Source organism: Rhincodon typus, chromosome 6 (assembly GCF_021869965.1).
Source record: "Rhincodon typus isolate 14 chromosome 6, sRhiTyp1.1, whole genome shotgun sequence".
Lineage (NCBI taxonomy): Eukaryota > Metazoa > Chordata > Chondrichthyes > Orectolobiformes > Rhincodontidae > Rhincodon > Rhincodon typus.
Window position 1 is genome coordinate 44,786,431 of NC_063337.1, and position 20,802 is coordinate 44,807,232.

Sequence of the window (20,802 nt, forward strand, 5' to 3'; positions counted from 1 at the left end):
GGCTTGTACATGGCAAGGAGTTTCTGGGTTCAATAGGAGAAATGGAGATGAAATGCAAAGAACAACACACAAAATGTTCCTAAAGCATCAGACTACAATTTATTTATGAATACACCCACAACAGTGCTACTAGTATTTATGGCTTTGTCATGTATTTTAGTTTGTGTACTATGATTTTAACATGAGCTTATTTGTATTAAGTGCCCTAATGCATCATTGGTGACATTTATATTGGTCCTCAAGTTGCTAATGGAGACAAATTAGGAAATTACTATCAGTAGTGGTATAAAAGTTAAACACCTCACACTACTGTCAGCAGTAGCTTCTGACATTAGTCATGCATTAAACAACTGAGCATTCCAGTTTCACTGTCACCTCAAAATTATAGTGATTGATATATCAGTGCTTTCAATGAGTCACAGAATCACAAACTTCTTATGGTGCAGAAGGCCATTTTGCCGATTGGATCTGGACCAGCTCCTTTATCTGCTCAAGTATGAAAATCAATTAGGGCACATGAATAAGTACATTGTAAAAATACACAATGTGAAATATGGATTCCATATTAAATTCCAATCAGTCAGGTAAATTGAGTAGTCCTGCACAAAATAGGTCCTCATCCAGGCTGCTTTTCCTAGTTTTAGAGTTGTTGGATGCATCAAGACTTGGAATAGAAATTTTCTAGGGATGGGCAATAAATGCCAACCCTACTAGCAACACCCAGATCCCATGAATGAATAAAAGTTAGCAATTGGGAGGATTAAATTTCATCAGATTGCAAAACCACATTTCATCAAATCAGTACGAATACCCTCCTTAATGGTCTAGATCTTAGTATTCAAAAACACTGGCAATAAATCTTTCCTTTCAAAAGGCTGAACAGACAAAAACTAACACTCATCCACTCTGGATTCCTTCGGGTAAGTTATATTTTGGGAAAGAGTTCAGAATCATATGCAGTAAGGTATCAAGCCAAGATTGCAGTGAAAATCTACATACAAGAAATAGGTCATTCAGTTAATCAAATCTGATCTGTCATTTGCTAAGATCGGACTGAGCTGATTGTTCCCTTAAATTCCATCTGCGTATGTTCCCCAAATCAAACAATTCCATTGTTTATCAAAAATCTGTCCAACTCCTTGAATATATCAATGGCACAGCTTCTACTGTTGTCTTTTAAAGAGAATTCTAAAATCCAATGATTCTGAGAAAATGTCATTTTGATTCAGAATTTATTTTTTCTTCTTCATTTCCATTTCTTCACATCTATGGTCTTTATATACCTTCACAATTCATATTTACCAGTGTTGCCACTATTCCATGGCTTCGTAATGCTACAGCTTTAATTGCTCAGAAGTTTTCTAATCATCTTCAAACTCCAGAACAAAGCTCACTCAGTATTAGGTCATATTTACATCATAAGAACAATCCATTCAGGCAAACTAATGTTCATGCTGAACACTAGCTTCTTTCCAACATTTTTAATCTCATGCAATCAACACATTCATCTATTTCCTCGTGTTTCTCTAGATTTCATTTAAATGCATTCTATGTTATTCACTTTAACTACTGCCAGCAACAGCGAGCTCCAGATTACCACCACTCTCTAGGTGAATACATTTTTCCTAAAACCTACTGGCTTCCTTAGATTTACGGTTTCTAGGTCTTTTTCCACAAGTGGAAAAATCTTTATCTCAAGCTATTAAAGCTTTTTAGAAATCTATAGACCCTTTCTGAATAGGCTCCATCTTCTTCAATGCTGCTTTTTCTTTCATAATTTGGCGAGTAGAACTTTATGAACCAACTTCAAGACAATTATTTTCTTAACCTTTAAGAGCCTCCAGGACTTTAAGTTTTACACGGTCACTCATATCCTATTTATCTAACATTTTAATCCTTGCTCCTCATCCTTTTCACGCTGCCATTGGAATTATCTCAAAAGATCTCTCCATCCTATTTCCTTCCTCTCTTTCAAAATAGCACTTAGGTTTGTTTTTTTTTCGAAAAACAAATAGACATGAGAAAAGCACTAATCTAACAAGCTTGCCCCACATTCAATGTCTGGAAAGAGGCACCCAACTCCAGCCTACTCAATTCAATTTAAATCTATGTTCCCTGGTCCTACCCAATCTGCCTTACTAAAACAAAATATTAAAATAGTTATTAAACCCAAGTCTTTAAGGCAGATTAAGAAGGCTGAATTTTACCAATAAATCAGTTAAACATCAATTTGAGAGCTTGTCTCAGTGAGCCCCAGTGTAAGAAATCTTGCTATTTTTCCCCAACACTTATTATTACCTATACACTGTGCCCCTATTGCACCCGACTCATCATATCCTCCTGCTCGCCACAGGCAGAAATACTGGCCACTGCTCAGACCCCTCAGGATTCAAGGCGCTGGCATCATCTTTGAATCCCAGCCATTCACCCGATCAAGAATTGGCAGACTTGAGAGTGGACCTTCACAGTTTTAGTCATTTGCCCAGACAGTCTCAGGCAGAGGGAAATTGGCACCCTGTTGTGGTTGACAGGGACCTAGAAATCCCGGGGTGCATCTGGTCTATAAATTGAAAAATCGAGCACTGCTCTGGAGATGTTGATGACTGGTGTCCAAGATAGAGGGCCACAATAGCATGACAGGTCACTCCTTTGACTTTCATATGGGTAATTTTCACGGTCCAGTTTATTTCTGGTGGGTTGAAAAGTAGGTAACCATATTGCAGTGAGGCAAGAGGACATATTAATGCTGTTAACGGATGCAAATAGGCCTCTCACAGTTCACCAGCAAGAAACGCACCCCACTGCTTAACACAGTTGGTAAATGGGACTTTTTGGACTTGGTGTCAGGAATCTCTAATATCGATCTCGCATGATTCGTCCAACATTCTTGCCAAAATTCGCATCAGTCAGTGGCTGGGAAACTTCAGCCCATCATTTTTGTAAAGCTAGGAACCATTCTTTAGCTTGGTTTGAACCTTTACAGCACTGCGCCATCCACGAATGGGCAAGGGCTAAAACTAGATGCAGAACTGTAAATGCAGTTCAAGTGAGAATCTGCGTAATGATGAATAATGGTGTCTGTTGCTTTGTATTGACTGATTCTATTCCCAATACATCACTTACTGTGGTTACAGTTTCCCTTGCATTGCAAAATAAACTTGGAATCATCAGTGCACAACAGCACATAGATCCTTTTTGCCTTTTTGGGAACAATATTGAAAGTGGTTGAATAAGCCAAGTTTATTTCATATTGGTTCAATCCAACTGTATAATACTAGATTTGTTTAGATCAACTGCAATTTCAATGTTTGATCCATTCCCTTAGCCCATCTAAACCTTTATGCAGAAAAACTGTACCATCCCAGTTGTACTAAATGCATAAATTGAAATTATGTGCTGTCAACTTTTTAAAAAAAAAAAAAAAAAAAAATTCATTAATAAAATGTGGGTGTTCTGGGCCAGCATTTGTTTCTTTTCCTTCATTTTCCTTGAGTAAGTAGTGGTAAGCTGCCTTCTTGAACTACTGCAGTCCACTTTGGGATGGGTAGACCCACAGTACTGTGGGACAGAGAATTCCACAATCTTCGACTCCGTGACAGTGAAGGAAGAATGATATATTTCCAAGTCAGATTGCAAGTGGCTTGGAGGTGGTGGCATTCCTATGTATCTGCAGTCCTTGTCCTTCTAGATGGCAGTGGTCATGCGTTTTGAGGACGATATCTAAGAAGCCCTGGTGAATTCCATGCAGTTGGTATACACTGCTGCCACTGAGTTTCTGTGCTGGAAGGATTACGCTCTTGTGGATGTGGTGCCAATCAAGTGGGCTGGTTTCTTCCAATGGCATCAAGCTTTTCCAGACAAATTGGGAGCATTCCATCATGTCCACAGCAGACAGAGTTTGGGGAGTCAGGAGGGGAGTTATTCACTGCAGGATTCCTAGCCTCTGGTCTGCTTTTGTAGCCATAGTATTTATATGGTTAGTTTCTGATCAACGGTAATACCCCCACTATCTTCAAAGTGGGAGAATTCAGCCATGATAATACTACTGTATGTCAAGAGGTGATAGTTGTTCTCTTGCTGGAGATGATCACTACCTGGAAATTATGTGACGCCAATGTTCTTTGCCAACTGTCAGTTGCTACCTGGATTTTATTCAGGTCATACTGCAATTGGACATGGACTACTTCAGTATCCCAGGAACTGCAAATGATGCTGAACATTGTTCACTGATGACTGCATGTCCCCACTTCTGATCCTATAAAGGAAGGAAGATCATTGATGAAGCAGCTGAAGATGGTCTACATTCATTGTCTATGATCCTATTCTATGGTCTTTGGAATTAAAGATGTAAGAGGCAAGAGCTATATCACAAGCTGGAAGACTGCAAATTATATATGACCTACACAAGTCAAGGACATATAAAACAGTTCTCGAAATGGTTACAAATGACTATGGCACATGGCAGGTGGAAAGTCAAAAGGTGAAGGAATTAAGTGCCACAGTAAAGGTGTTAAAAGTACTTTTCAGGGAAAGAAATGAAAATAATCAAGATGTGTGGAATGGAGACAAGATAGACACTAGTTCTTTCACTGCATGTCAACAGCATTGGTGAGCCCAATATTTGCTGTCCATCCCAAACCGGCAAATGATAATGAGTTGCTTCTTCAAACACTTCAATCCCAGTTAGGTACATGCATAGTGCTGTTAGTAAAAAGCTTAAAAAAATTTGGCGCAGCAGCAATAAAGGAACAGTGATATAATTTCAAGTCTGGATGGTGTGTGACTTGGAGGCAAATTTGCAGACAGTGACGTTCCCATACAACTACATGCCTCAACTTTCTAGGTGGTAAATGTCATGGATTTGGAAAGTGCTATTGAAAAAGCAGTGCCAAGTTGCTGCAGTGCATTTTGCAGAAGGTACGCATTCTGCCACTTTGCATCAGTGTCGAAGAGAGTAAATGTTTAAGATACAGGAGGAGGGGGTGATGCAGTGAACTGCTTTGTTCTGGATGGTGTTGGGCTTTCTTGAGTGTTCAAGGAACTACAGTCAGTCATTCAGGCAAGATTGCACTGTAGATGGTTGACAATTGGAGTTACTCATTGCTGAATTCCCAGCCTCTGACCTACTCCTGTAGCCACACTATTTATATGACTGGCCCAGTTCAGTTTTTGATCAACGATAATGATGGCAGACAATGCTAGAATCCAAGGTAGATAAACAGGAGGCTGGAAGAATACAGCAAATCAGGCAGCATCTGGATTGAAACTCAACATTGGAAGTGGAGAACTCAAATAACCTTCCCATCCATCCCTCAGCTCCCTTTCCAGCCCCACCTCCTCTCTTCCATTCCACCTCTGACCCTTCCTTCCAGCCACCAACCGGATTCATCCCTCCCATCGACAAACCAGGTCATACCTACTTACCAGTGTCCACCTATCACCACCATTCTGCTATCTCCACCCCACCCACCCCCCACCCCCTTTATTTACAGCTCCTCCTAAAGGGTAATACCCAAAACATTGACTTCTCCTTTCCTCCAGATGCTGCCTGGCTTGCTGTGTTCTTCCAGCTTCCTGATTGTCTACCTTGGATTCCAACATCTGCAGTTTTTTTTGTCAGTAACTTAACGATGTTGATAGCAGCAATGGTAACACTATGAATGTCGTGGAGAAATTTTTAGATTCTCTCTTGAAGGTAACAAAGGATGATTGTGAATAAGGGTAAATATAGGATAAAGTTGAAAGGCAGAACAGAAAAAGAAATCAGAACAAGAAAGTGGGATAAGATATGTGGTAGCAGACTGATTTAAAGGAAGGAATAAAAAGGGAGCATGGTAGCAGGAGGAGGAGAAAGGTGTTGTGGCAGAAAGCTACAGCGAAAGTTAAGCAGAGTAGCTTTTAGTTTCAAACAAAAAAAAGCATAAAACAGCAAAAACCTAGCAATCCAGATCTAATGAGATAAGTGACTAATCAAGGCCAGTACCCAAGGACGAGGCCAATCACTGAGAAGCCCAAAGTTTGAAATCATAGTGTTTCCAAGAATTAAGCAAAGAAAATTATACCTTCAGCATTTACTCACATCCAAGAGTTTTGTGGATGCACGTATAATAAAGTCTCACTTTTGAGTCTAATGATCATGAACTAATTTTAAAAATATATTGTAATTTTTTTTTATTTTTACTGTCAATGTGTCCAAATTTAAATATACAATTCCCAACCCTTTCTGGGAATGACACCAAAAAGCCAAAAGTTTTTGTGAAGCAGTAATTGTTTACACGATGATTTGTTGGTGTAACAGATAAAATAAATTTCTTGTGGAAAAAATGATAACTATATTCAAGGTGCTGTATAATTACAGCCAATTGGTATCCTCCCTCAAAATCAAGGTATTTTCTAAAAAAGGAAAAAAAAGGTAGGACAAACAAATCTGGAGCTCCTGAGATGACAAAGCAGATGGCAACTTAGGTAAAGAAAGGAAAAATGTGCTTATGACAGGCTTCAGGTAATGGATACAATTGAGAATCAAGCTGAAGAACGAAGGGTGGCAAGAAAGATTTGAGGAGAGGCAATGGCCAAGTGGTATTATCACTGGACTGTTGATCCAGAGACCCAGGTAATGTTCTGGGGACCTGGGTTCAAATCCCACCATGGCAGATGGTGGAATTTAAGTTTAATTTTAGCACTGCTACCTCACAGCGCCAGGGACCTGGGTTCGATTCCACCCTTGGGCGACTGTGTGGAGTTTGCAGATTCTCCCCGTGTATGCGTGGGTTTCCTCCGGGTACTCCAGTTTCCTCCCACAGTCCAAAGATGTGCAGGCTAGGTGGATGGGCCATGCTAAATTGCCCCTAGTGTTCAGGGATGTGTAGATTAGGTGAGTTATAGGGGGAATGGGTCAGAGTGGGATGTTCAGAGGGTCAGTGTGGACTTGTTGGGCCGAAGGGCCTGTTGCCACATTGTAGGGATTCTATGATCTATGAAAACAAATATGAGAAGCATTGAGATTATGAAAAATAATGCCAGCTAACGTAAAATTCAAAAATCTTCTATAAGCACATCAATAATAAAGAGTGATAAAAGCTGTGTAGGGGCTTTACACACAGGCAGAAGGCACAGCTGAGAGGTTAACTGAAAACTTTGCATCTGACCCTATCTTTAAGGTATATGCTCTCCATGCCATTGTGACGGAGGCAGAAACTCAATCACTAGAAGGGTTTAAAAAAGTGTGATGAAGTGGCTTTGAATCAGCTATTGATACTTTAAAGTTAATAAGGCACCAGGACAAAATGATATGCATCATTTGATGCATTAAAAGAAAGAAAGAAAGAGGGAAATTTGTAGAGGCATTGGCAATTATCTTTCAACCAACTCCCTGCATTCAGGAGTGGAGTCAGGATTGGAAAACATTTACACAGTTGTTCAAAGAAGGTTGTTAAGACCTGTCCAATAATTACAGACCAGTTAGTTTGACTTTGGTGGCAGGGAAATTTCTAGAGACATCATTCAGGATTGAATTAATGGACACATGGAAAATTATGGACTTATGCAGAAGAGTCAGCATGGATTTGATAGTGGTGGGGAAGAGGTGACGTGACGTGACATGGACTGTGGGTATTGACAAAGTGAGAATGAAGAAAAGACCACATGCATGGGACAAACCTTAGGGGTTGGGCCATTTGCCCTGAGTGGAATGGGGTCTCCTCAGTAAAGTTCTAACCCTCACCATTTTTCACCTAACACCAAGTAGTGTGACATATGAATGTTGCCCTGTCCCTGAACTCCTCCAGTCAGCCTCAAATTGGACAGCAAGTGATGATAAATTTGTTTCGTGCTTCCATCAGACAGACAATCTGAAATACATCTTTCAGCTTTGGGCAAAATCAGGAAAAAAAAAAATTGGAGAACTGCACAATGAGTTTCACCAGATTATACCAACATTTAAAAGAATAAGTTATTAATACAAATTGAATGAATTTGGCTGAAACAAGATATCTAACCTTACAAAAGGATTGCATAAAATACCTACAGAAAAGCTGCTTCCTTTGGGGAACATTATCTAGAACAAGTGGACACAATCTTAAAATTAGAGTCAGATCATTTAGTGAAATATAAAAGCACTTCTTCCACAAGACACAATGGAAAAGGGAGATTCTCTTTAAAATCTCCATGAAAATTATACAAAATACCAAACACAACTCTCAGTAGGGAGACATTTACTTTTCTTCTAATACATTAATGTAATTCTAAAATCTCAAAGATTAAAATCAATTATGCATAACGTGCATATGAAATGTGAAACTCAGATAGGATAAAAATTATCCCATTACAGCAACTGTTCTCATTACACCCAAGGTAACATTAGCCTTTTGTTACTGTATCTCAATGGTCCAGTCACATTGGGGAAACATCTAGCCGTTTTATCACAAAGCATGCGATGGCAACGTGGTTTGGTGGAGTGCTACTTTAATACGTTATGAGGAACTTATTTTTCTCATTCATTGAGTGTGTGCATCACTAGCTAGGTAAGACTTTATCACCTGTTTCTAATTGCCCTCAGAGTGGTGGTGAGCTGCTTTCTTGAACCACTACAGTCCACAGTGTGTCGGTACATAGTACTACCATGTCAAAGTAAAAGAACAGCAATAGAGTTCCATGTCAGGATGGTGCAGCTTGAAGGGCAACTTGCAGGTGGTGTTGATCCCGTGTATCCGTGTCCTTGTCCTTCCACATAGCAGAAATCACAGATTTGGAAGGTTGCTAGGGAGCCTTGGTGAGTTATAGATGGTACAGATGGCTGTCACAGCACACTGGTGGAGAAGTGCGTGAATATTGAAGATAGTGGATAGGGTATCAATTAGGTCAGCTGCTTTATCTTGCCTAATAAATCAACCTTTGAATGATGCTACAGCCACACTCATCTGGGCAAGTGAAGTGTATTCCATCAAATGTCTGACCTGTAGTACCTTGGCAATGGACAGCTTTGAGGAGTCAGGTGGTGAATTACAGAATTCCCAGTCCTCAACATGCTCTTGTAAAGTATGTCTGGGTTTGGTCCAGTTCTCCTTCTGTTCCAATGGTAACCTCTAGGATACTGATAGGACTACTGAAGGACATTAGTTGAATTATCCCTTGTTGGAGATGATCATTGACTGGCCTATGTGGTACAATGTTACTTCCCACTTATATAATTTTATTCCATGTCTATTTTCTCCCCCCATGAACTGTTTCAGTACATAATAAGTGCAGTGGCACTGAGCACTGCACAGTTAGCACCCCCACTCTGACCTTAAGAAGGGAAGGTCATTGGTGAGTGAAGCAGCTGATGATTGGACCTAGGACATTACCGTGAGGAACTGCTATAATGATGGCCTGTGGCTGAGATGATTGACCTCCAGAAACCACGCCATCTTCCTGTTAGGTAATGCTCCGATTAGTGGAAAGTATACCTCCCTTCTCCGATTACTGTTGACTCATTTAGCTTGGGCTCTCCAACGTGAAGGGCAGTCCCCCAACTTTCTCCCAAAATCAGCTCAATTACACATCTTTGAACCTTTGAAGATTGTAATCAGGTAAGGAGCTAAGTGAGCCTGGAGGAGCCCAAATCAAGCATCAGTGATCAGGTCATTGAGTAAGTGCCATCCATTAGCATTGTTGGTGATTCCTTCCTTTACCTTCCTTATGATCACAAGTAGATTGATGGGGAAGTGATTGGTCAGGGTGGCAAAATCCTGCTTCTTGTGTGCAGGAGATATTGTGAAAATTTCCCATATGTTGGGTAAATACCAATTATAATGAAACAACTTGGCTAAGGGCATACTAAGTTCTGGAGCACACATCTTTACTATTGCTGGAATGTGGTCTCGGCCTACAGTCTTTGCTAATGCCTTCAGCCATTTCTCAATATCACTGAATTGAATTCACTGAAGGCCAGCATTGCTGAAGTTGGAGATCTCTGGTGGAGGCCGAGAGGAGTCTCCCATGCAATACTTCTGGCTGAAGATGCTTGCAAGAACTTCAACTTGTTGCACTGATTTGCTGGCTACCTCCATCATTCAGCTTGGGGATATTTGTGCAACTTTTAGCAGTTGTGATACTAATAAATCTCTGATAACAGCTAGTTAGCTTGCTTTGGTAATCAATAAACAGTTCAAACCCATTAGAGTCAATGGTTCATGGCGCTAGCAGGAGCTTGTGTATTGCAAGGAAGTTAACGCAGCTGTGGAAGCTTTAACGGCAATCTACAAAATGACCAAGCCCCATTTAAACATTTAACTAAATATAAAATGCAAGAAAAGTTAGAAGGTCACTGTTAAATGTCAAGTATGACAACCCATGGTACTCCAACAAGACAGTTATCAATTGAACTAAATTTATTGATCAAGAAACTATTGCTCAGTGTGCCCATGTACTGAAATGAAGCAGCTTAAAAAGATTCACTTCAAGCATTCTCAACAAGCATTTGCTTGGTATACTTTTGAAGATTTCAGTGCATGTGCAAATGATACAAATATCCAGATCAGGACACAAGGGGATTCTATTATTAGACACTATCGTACAAATTTAAATGGGTCAGTTTGAAAATAGAAGTAATCCCAAAATAAAGTTCCAAAAAACGTAGATCGTTTTTATGATTGACTGACACCACTGCATCTGACCCAGACTATTAGTAGCTGACAGTGGGTTGTATGGGGTAGCAGCCCTTGTGAAGACAAGGCCTGATGTGTGGGAATTGGGTTAAGGACGTGGGAGAAGGTGCCTCAGGCTCTAAAATTGTTGAACTCAATATTGAGTCCAGAAGGCTGCAGAGTTGCCAAGAAGAAAATGAGGTGCTGTTCTTCCAGCTTGCTCCAAAGGTTTCACTGGAGCACTACAGCAAGCCTGAGACAGATATGCCGGGCAGGAAACACTGGTGTGTTGAAGTGGTAGGCATCTTGATACTGACAATAAATCCACCGCTCATCTACAAAACAATGCTGTCAGACATGTTATGCACAACTGATACTGCAAATGAGACCACAATTCAATGCATCATTCAAAATAGCACATCAGAACTGCACTTCAGTAGTACAAGTGGGACTTGAACCCACACCCTGACTCTACCTGTTAACACCTGGGACAGCTGGTCTATGTAACCAATTTTCCAATCCTCTATATTATAAATAGAAAAAGCATGCCCTCAAGAATGAGCAAGTGTGAAAACAAATGAGTAACAACAGCACTTTCAAATGATGATCAACAAGAATTTCATCCTCTCAGAACCTTAATCTTTAAAGCTAAATTTGACCTACCTTGCTATCCAGCTTTTTCATTGTCACTAAATCTAGTGACTTAAGAGAATGGCCAGTGGGGGAAATGAAGTACAGACAGACATGGATACGGGAATCATGATAATTGTGCAATGAACGTTTAATCTTCAACTCTTCTTGCAGATAGGCCTCAAACTGTGCATCAATGTAGTCAATGATAGGTTTATAGCTATGAAAACCCAAAACAAACAAGTGAAATACAGGACACTTAACAATAATGAAAATCTGAATATATTAGATTATAAATGGTTTATTGCTATTGCGTGCCGATTGTGCAAATTGGATTAGGTGGCACAACTAGTAAAATATTGTCATTTGAACACTAGGATTTAAAACTTTGTTCACCATTAGTAGTACAGCCAACTGCTCAGTATTGACAGTGGATACCAAAGGTGTCCTGTTTTCCAAAAGTTAAACTCCAAACATTTAATCAGGACAAAATTTGACTCTTTTAAACTGAGAACGGAGTTAAATGCCAGATAATCAGGTTGTATTTTCACTTGTGGTTGAAACTTTAATTGAAAACATACAATTAAAAATCATTTAAATAGGGCATGAAAGCATTTAGTTCTGACTTAGCACGCTTGGAGGCAGAAAACATAGTGAGAAGAAGTGGCTGACAGGCAGAGGAAAGGAAAACAGTGCTGGAAGAGATTTTTTGAAGTTGGACAAGTAGTGACCATTGAGTGTAGGATCTGAATGAAACAGACAATTTTGCAACTTTCAATACTAATTTTAACACGAGCATTTTTACAGGCACATAGGGTGGAACTGGGATCTGCATCATTCAGCAAAACTGATAATGCAAGGATTAGAAAAGAACCTCCTATACAACTATGAAATGTACGCATTTCGGGTCCTCCTAAGAGGCAACAACAGATATTAAGTGACAAATATCAGCTAGTCTTGATTGGCTGCATAAAAACAGAAGTTGCTGGAAAAGTTCAGAGGAAGGGTCACTGGACTCAAAACGTAAACTCTGATTTTTTTAATCACAGATGCTGCCAGACCGGCTGAGCTTTTCCAGCAACATCTGTTTTTGTTCCAGATTTAGAGCATCCACAGTTGTTTTGATTGGATGCATCCTAGGTTATTGTGGGTATATTTGAAAGTCTGTCCACAATCTCCCAATCCTCCACCAATGTAAGGCGAGTCCAGAAGACTGGGGGCTTGTAAATGTTATACCATTAATAAAAACAGGGGAAAAGAATCAAGCTGATAACTGTAAGCCAAGTTGTCAAATATTAATGATGGGAAAACTATGAGAGACCATTGTTGAAGCCAAAGTTAATTCTCACCTTAGAAAGTGGGCATTAAAAAATCCCTGACGACCTCTACCACTAGAATAGCAGGATAATACATATATAGGAATTGCATCACCTACAAATTATCCTACACACTACCTATCCTGACTCAGAATAACATTGCCATTCTTTTTCTACCACTACTTATATCTTAGAAATCCTACTCAACAGCACTTTAGGCTTACTTGAAGAGATAAGTTACAGCAGTTCAAGATGTTAAACAGCTCCATCTTCAAGGAATTTTAGGAGTGAGCAACAAATGTTGACCTTACTCATTGAAAAAGATGTGAAAAAGGCAGCCAGTGAAAATTTAAAGGCACTGTCAGACTAATCCAAGTTCTTTGAAGTAGCAGAAAGCATTGATATAGGTAGCGCAATAGATGGTGTACAAGGACTTTAATATTCAGTTAATGATTGAGAGTCAGTCATACAGCACAGAAACAGACCGTTCGGTCCAACTCGTCCATGCCGACCAGATACCCTAAACTGAACTCGTCCCATTTACTTGCGTTTGGCTCATATCTGTCTAAACTTCTCCTATTCATGCATTAGTCCTCCAGGACAGGCGCAAAGTTGGAAGATGATACAAATATGGAGATGACAACTGCAAAAGTGTCTAATTTTATAATTCACATGTTTTGTTGTATAGGGCCTTAATTCTTTAAAGTGTAATTGATGGAAGTACCTCGTATAAGAAGCTGGTAAACAGTCCTGAAGTGAGTGCAATCCAAATGTGGCATATGTTTATTTAGTAAGGTCAGAATTGGAAACAGGAAAACAAACAGTACATTGTCCCCTTAGTTTTGTAACGGAGTCCGAGAGACTGATAAAATCCCTGTTAGAGAAATAAATTATTCATTTAGCTTTCCCAGATCGAAAGAGAAAAAAATGGAAAGCAATTAGTAAAACAAGGAAAGGCCCTGAAAGTATCCATATACTTTTAAAGCCAAAAGACAGATTGGGAATGAGAGACAAGTAGTTTAAATTTCTGTGTGGAACATTCCAGATGTGCCACATTTTATGGGGACAGATTGCATAGATGGTTTTGTTGAGTTGTCAGGCAAACGGAACAGCACAAGAGAGCGTGCACTTATGTAATTCTTTCAGCTAGTAACAGAGTTTGAATTTCTTTTATAAAGTTATTATTCTCCACTGAGATCACAGCCAAATATAAAGTTGGCTTAGGGGAAAGGGGGCATTGCGCAAGACCAAAGATAACTAAATAAATCCATGAAGGTGGGAAGGCTAGTTGACAGTGGTTAAGAAAGGTCACAAAGTGCATAGCTTCATTAATAGCCTCAGCTGGAACACTGGTACGCAGAATTCTGTGCACCACACCTTAGGAAGGATGTCAATAGAAGATAGGAGACAAATGCAGTGTGAACACAAAATGCAATGCAGGGCTCATACTGGGGATGAGAGACTTTAGTTCTGTTAAGAGATTAGAGAAAGTGACATTGTGGTATTGAAATATTTAAGGATTCCAATCATTCCTTCCCGCAGTCTTCTCTGGCAAATAGTCAGAGGTCATAGACTTAAAGCAAATAGAAAAGAAAATAAATAAACTTTTCAGTTGATAAGCAAGAAACCTCAGGCCCCCTCATGTTTGTCTTGATTACCACCATTGAGATGTATACAGCCAGCACAGTAATTACATTTGCATAGGTCAGTAAATTGAGGAAAAGTCAAATCATCTAGAAAAGCAAAATTGGTTGCAACTGGTTTTGACAGGTTGAGGAGGTGGATTCAAGATTTGCAAAATATCTTCCAAGTTTAAAAAAAATGATACATAGCTATAGGTAGAAGGAAAAATGCTGAATCGTTCCAAGTAAGGTAAATGAAGTGGGGAAGATGTAGAAGTAGAGAACCACATGCTGGAACTGAAGCAAATAGGATCCCAATTCCCAGCCAATTCATTAAAAAAAGATATCAGGTCTCAGGAACACACATGAAGTACTAATTCCAATTTTAATATCCTTCAATGACAACTAGGGGTGGAAAACAAATGCTGACCCACCCATACCACGTGAATGAACTTTTAAAAATCCCCAGCTTTGCAAGAAGCATTGAGTTCTGGAAAAGATGCAGCTAAGGGAAACAAATAAAATTCCCAACTGTAGACCACTATACTATGAGGATAGGCTTGATGCCTTGGATTTGAGCTCAGACAAGAAAATCTGATCCAAAATATTATTGAAAGCATGAATATCATGCCATTAGATTGCACCAGAGCTAACAACATTAAGTAGGACAAGTGGCCACAGTTAAGGTACTGGTCTGACCTTAGCATGAAGAGGTAGTTAGAAATTCTTTAAGCTGACTTAATTGATTCTCCTCTTTTTATTGTTCTGCCAGGGGATATGGGGCGAGGATGAACAGCTAGCTAATGTCAGTGACTTCAACCAAAAATTAAAGCTATTGGATGGTCTTGATGTCATTTTCCTCAACTGGATACATAATAAAATAACGAAATTACAAACAGCAGTGAGAGTCAAATATGATGACTGCTTTCTGCTTAAACAAAAATGGGTTTTGAATAGGTTTTAGAGGTGAAGAAATTTAAAAAAAGCAGAGTGTTTCATGAAGTGACGACAGAGTATAACTGAGGCCATACAAGAATTTACCATCAACTTCGCTGCTTCAATTTGTGGGCAATGGGAGGGCACAATTAACTGGACACTGGAGTTGGAAGACCAAAATGTCACGAACAAGAATCCAAAGCCTGATGTAATTAGAGATACAAGTGTGAAGCACAAGTGTTGATTAATTTGAAGTCAAGAACTAAGTTTAATATGATGAGCAAGCAGGATTGTGTACAGGTGCAGATACTTGAACAAATTAGTATTTTATAGAAGATAGGAAGACAACAAACAGGACAATAAAGGAATGAACATGTGTGATAAATTATAAGTTTCATAGTGCTGGGACATAGATCAAAAATGTTGTGGAGAATGAAACAAATGAGTTAGATGGCCAGGATGTGTGGTTTGAAGCTCAGTTTTGGGTGAAGCAGGGTGTCAAAAATTTCTTGTTCAGCAGAACCTGAAGGGAGACACAGAGAAAGAGTGACGTTGAGGGTAGAAAACAACCTTCAGAATGTTCTATGAAGATCCTAATTCACTGTTCTTGCATATTGTTTGAATTAAATTCATCTAAAATTTCTTGCCTTAGAGTTTCTGTAATGCAGCTGAAAGAAATTTTGACATGTCCACAGTAATGTAGCAAAGGCAAATAACATAGCTAACATGGGGTTGAAAAAAAAAAGTGGAGTGATGCCTGAGAGCATGCAAATGTTGTCCTTGTGCTATTATATAATATTACCAGGGGAGACTAAAGGAAACAGACAAAGGTCTATGCTTAAGGGTGGCCTGAGCCAGACAGCAAGTTATTGGTAAGGCAAGTACTGAGTGCCTTTGGACAGCCACAAGTGAAAACACATGGAGCTGGGCAATGAAGGACAGGTGACTGAGGAGGATGGAATGGTTAAGCGACCATGTACCAATGAATATGATTTTGCAATATTTCTGGCAGTACAATCTCTCAAAAATCCGGACTTGGCATTTAAAATTACAAAATGACTCTTAGCTCTCCTAACAAGTATTTCCCAAAAGTTTGAAGTTTTTATGCAAATCACTTACCTATCTTCCTTATTAATCTGGTCTCCAAAGCCCACTGAATTTACAATGGTTAGCTTTAAGCGAGCAGTACTCTCTTGTAGCTCATAGGTCTGAGCCTTCAGTTTTACTCTATTTTCGTAATGTGTTGATTGGCTATTCTCAAAACTGGTGTTAAACAAGGTGTCCATAAGGGTGGACTTTCCAATGCCGGTTTCTCCTGAAATTTCAGGACAGAAAAAAAAAATTAAAGAAACAGATATCCTTGTATAAATTTTGACAATCTCTCAGATTTGGTAAAACTTTTTCAATTAAATTTTATAAAAATGCATTAGCAGCCAAAAATGGACTTCAGAAATAAAAGGAAATCATATTCATTTCAGACTAAAAGTTGCTTCAAGACATTTATGCAACTTGAAATTGGTGTACACAACAAAGAATAAGGCAAGCCACAGACAAATTAATTCAAAATGCCAAGACTGACCACTGTTTTAAACCAGCCATAAGAAAACAAAAAGCGTAATTGAAGTCAATCCCGAAATACCAAGAGAAAGATTCTAGACTATTTATGATCTCTGTGGGCATTAAGCATGAATTAACAAGCAGATTGGGTAAGTGAAATAAGTCAAGAAGTGAAATCTCAAATGAGTCAAACTCTGTTGAGATGAAATTCTGATTGTGTCAAAGTTATCAACCATTCCCATCAGTAAAATAGCTAAAGCAATAAAAACAATCGCTGTGATTAGCTTAAATTCAAAGTGGCTGATTTGGTTTAGACCATTATTTGTTCAGTGGCAGCAAAAATAAAACAAAAAAATCCCTCACAAAATAAATGTTTTCACAGTGCTGCACCCTGATCGCTTCTGACAAGGGTATTGTGACTGTGCTGATTATAGCAGAGTAGTTAGGCTAAATGCCCTCAAATATGAGTTGTTGTACAAGCCATCATTTTATTGAAATGGTTAACCAGGTTACATGGAGATGCACTCATGCAGCACATTAGGCCTTGGAAGGTATCATGAAGCTTTGCTAAAGCCAAACTTCAAGGCTGTTCCCCTGTGATTTGACTCATTAAATTTACTGTACAAATTACAAGTTAGAGGATTCAAAGATAGATCTCATGGATTTTCATGGTAGTCCACTCAGCATATTTGGCACCAATTTTAGTTGCAAAGTGCTTCAAAGTACTTAACCAAGGATTTAGCCAATTTTAACCTGACAGCAACTTCCAAATACATCTAGCTCTATGGACCAGTCTTCACCAAAATGGCACATTCCTGCAATACCTTCTCAGCTCTACTCAAACTGTCTTTTATAGCATGGATATACCGAAAATGGAGTGATTAGCTATAATGCCAAACAGAACCCCCTGCTTGTGCACATGTGGTCAAACATGTCAGCTAGCTGCGACTTGCCACTGATGTTACCAGAATGGGGACAAGTGGTACAAGGAAACTGGAAGCAAAGCTTGGGAAAGACAAAGCTGAGCTTACTTACCCTGGTGGTGCCCATGCAATAGTTCTCCTTGGTCACTGCTTCTTCATTGCAATCACCCTGTTGCCACTGCCTGGCCCTTTCCAGCCACTGTGCTAAACAGGGAGGGGCTGATCCCAGAGATGGGAGGCCATGACCAGGGCCAGAACTACTCCAATGCCTGTCCACCACCAGCACCTCCTGCTTTCCCTTACCAACCGCTCTCCATTGCTTTTATCCACCTCCTTGGTTCCTCAAGTCAATTACATAATATTTGCTATGTTGTGTTCCCGTGCTTGCGCACTTGTCGTTCTGCGTGGTCATGGCATTCACACTATATCAGCAGCCCATCTGAAAACACCTTTATACAAAGCCTTGTAACAATCGAGTACTTTGTGGTTGGTACTCAAACCTGTAAAAGTGAGCTGTTGCATACCCATTTTCCTTCTATCCTTTGCTCCCAGATCTATCCTTTGCATGAGCTTTTTCCAATTGTGTCAGACCTTCTCTCAAATCTTGTCACATGAGCTGGTTTCCATACCATCACAAAACATCAGATTGGCCTGCTTTTGCCCCGCATCTCAGTTCACAGGATTCACCTTTGGCAGCATCCCATCACCAGAGTCCGATTACTCGATCCCCTACAAATTTACTCTTCATAACTCAAACAACTTGCAACTACTACTCAGATAGGGGACAATATAGACAAACTCTGGCTGAGCTTCAGCTCCATGCTGTACAATGGCACACAGATCTTCAAGGTCCCCAGTCAACAGGCTGGTGACAAATAGGCCTACAATGGCACCAAACACCATCACACATAATCAGAACAAAATTGGACCTTTTCAGTCCTGAACTCAAACTGTAAACCAATGAAAATTATGGAATATGATCATACAAAAGCTTGGTAAAAGTAATATAAATTCATGAAATGAAAATTCATTTTGTTACTAAAAACTCAAGGTCCAGCAAGGATCCTGAGAAAATGTTTACATTTATGGGAGCTACCAGAGAACAACAATACACCCTGGAGGGTCCTCCTACTTAAAGACCTTGAGACATTGGAGGAATAAGCCATTGAGTATGCTCTACCATTCAATGAGATTATGGCTGATCTAATAATCCTCAATTCCAATGCCTGTATATCTTTGCTTAGACAAGAGGCCCAAAACTATCTGCAGCAATTTAGCTGTGTTCTGACTAGCACCTTGTATATTGAGGTTGGTTGGCTCGCCGAGCTGGTTTGTTGTTCCGCAGACGTTTCGTTACCGTGCTTGGTAACATCCCCAGTGCAGCCTCTGATGAAGCGTTGGTGTGTTTTCCCGTCTGGTTTTTAAACTCTGGGGTCCGTTGCAATGGATTGCCTCACTTTCGGGTTTCCTCTGTAGTGGAATGTATATGGGGTCGCATTCAATGTGTTTATTAATTGCGTGCTTCATGGAGTGCCATGCTTCCAGGAATTCTCGTGCTTGTCTCTGCCTAGCCTGTCCCAGGATCTTGGTGTTGTCCCAGTCGAAGTCGTGGTTCTCCTTGTCCATGTGGATTGAGTTGAGTGAGTATTGGTCGTGTCTTTTTGCAGTCAGTTGGTGTTCATGTGCTCTTTTTGTTAGTTTCCTTCCTGTTTGTCCGATGTAGTGTTTCTTGCAGTCTCTGCAGGGGATCTTGTAGATGACATTGGTCCTGTCCATGGTGGGGAGTGGGTCTTTAGTTCAGGTGAGCACTTGTTGTAGGGTTGATGTGGGCTTGTGTGCCACTCTGATGCCCAGTGGTCGTAGAAGTCTTGTGGTGAGTTCTGACGTGTTCCTGATTAGGGTAGTGTGATGGGTGTGTCGGGGCATGTAGAATCTTTCTGATGCTGTTCCTGTAGGCATCTCCTGACCCAGTTCTCTGGATATCCATTATCCTTGAACACTTGGAAGAGGTATTCTTCTTCCTCTTGGCATAGTTCCATCCCAGGGTAACCATCCCAGCACACACAAACAAAGCTGCGTGCGAACACTATTTAAAAAGGGCAACAACACACTGCAGCAACATGGTACTACGCCAAGAGGAAGAAGAATACCTCTTCCAAGTGTTCAAGGATAATGGATATCCAAAGAACTGGGTCAGGAGATGCCTACGGGAACAGCATCAGAATCTACACGCCCCGACACACTCATCACACTACCCTACATCAGGAACACGCCAGAACTCACCACAAGACTTCTACGACCGCTGGGCATCAGAGTGGCACACAAGCCCACATCAACCCTACGACAAGTGCTCACCCGAACTAAAGACCCACTCCCCGCCATGGACAGGACCAACGTCATCTACAAGATCCCCTGCAGAGACTGCGAGAAACACTACATCAGACAAACAGGAAGGAAACTAACAAAAAGAGCACATGAACACCAACTGGCTACAAAAAGACACGACCAATACTCACTCATCTCAATCCACATGGACAAGGAGAACCACGGCTTCGACTGGGACAACACCAAGATCCTGGGACAGGCTAGGCAGAGACAAGCACGAGAATTCCTGGAAGCATGGCACTCCATGAAGCACGCAATTAATAAACACATTGAACGCGACCCCGTATACATTCCACTACAGAGGAAACCCGAAAGTGAGGCAATCCATTGCAACGGACCCCAGAGTTTAAAAGCCAAGCGGGAAAACACACCGATGCTTCATCAGAGGCTGCACTGAGGATGTTACCAAGCACGGTAACGAAACATCTGCGGAACAACAAACCAGCTCGGCGAGCCAACCAACCTCAACACCCGCAACGCGAGCTACAGATCTACTCCAAAACCTTGGAGCACCTTGTATAGTTTTAGCATAACCTCTTACTACTTTTATACTCCATTCTCTTTGAAACAAAGAGGTTAACACATTCTATTTGCCTTTCCCAACACCCACTGAAGTTGGGTGCAAGCTTTCTAGGCAAGGAAGGGATAAGGTGAAGGAACCTTGGATGACAAGACATGTGGAACATCTAGTCAAGAGGAAGAAGGAAGCTTACTTAAGGTTGAGGAAGCAAGGATCAGACAGGGCTCTAGAGGGTTACAGGGTAGCCAGGAAGGAACTGAAGAATGGACTTAGGAGAGCTAGAAGGGG

The 20,802-nt window shown here is 40.3% G+C and overlaps 1 protein-coding gene across 2 annotated transcripts in view; it reads right to left on the bottom strand.

Annotated features, from left to right (window-relative positions):
* Positions 1-4,071: 4,071 nt before the first annotated feature.
* LOC125483366 (septin-6-like) overlaps positions 4,072-20,802 on the bottom strand; it is a 44,672-nt gene continuing 27,941 nt past the window's right edge. The window contains exons 3-5 of one of the 2 annotated variants that reach the window (XM_048598322.1): positions 16,249-16,444; positions 11,289-11,475; positions 4,072-4,255 (exon numbers count right to left, since the gene is read on the bottom strand). In XM_048598322.1, the coding sequence (XP_048454279.1) occupies positions 4,181-4,255; positions 11,289-11,475; positions 16,249-16,444 (458 nt within the window). In that variant the 3' untranslated portion in view covers positions 4,072-4,180. The remainder of the gene's footprint in view (positions 4,256-11,288; positions 11,476-16,248; positions 16,445-20,802) is intronic. The other variant, XM_048598323.1, reaches the window with a different exon arrangement.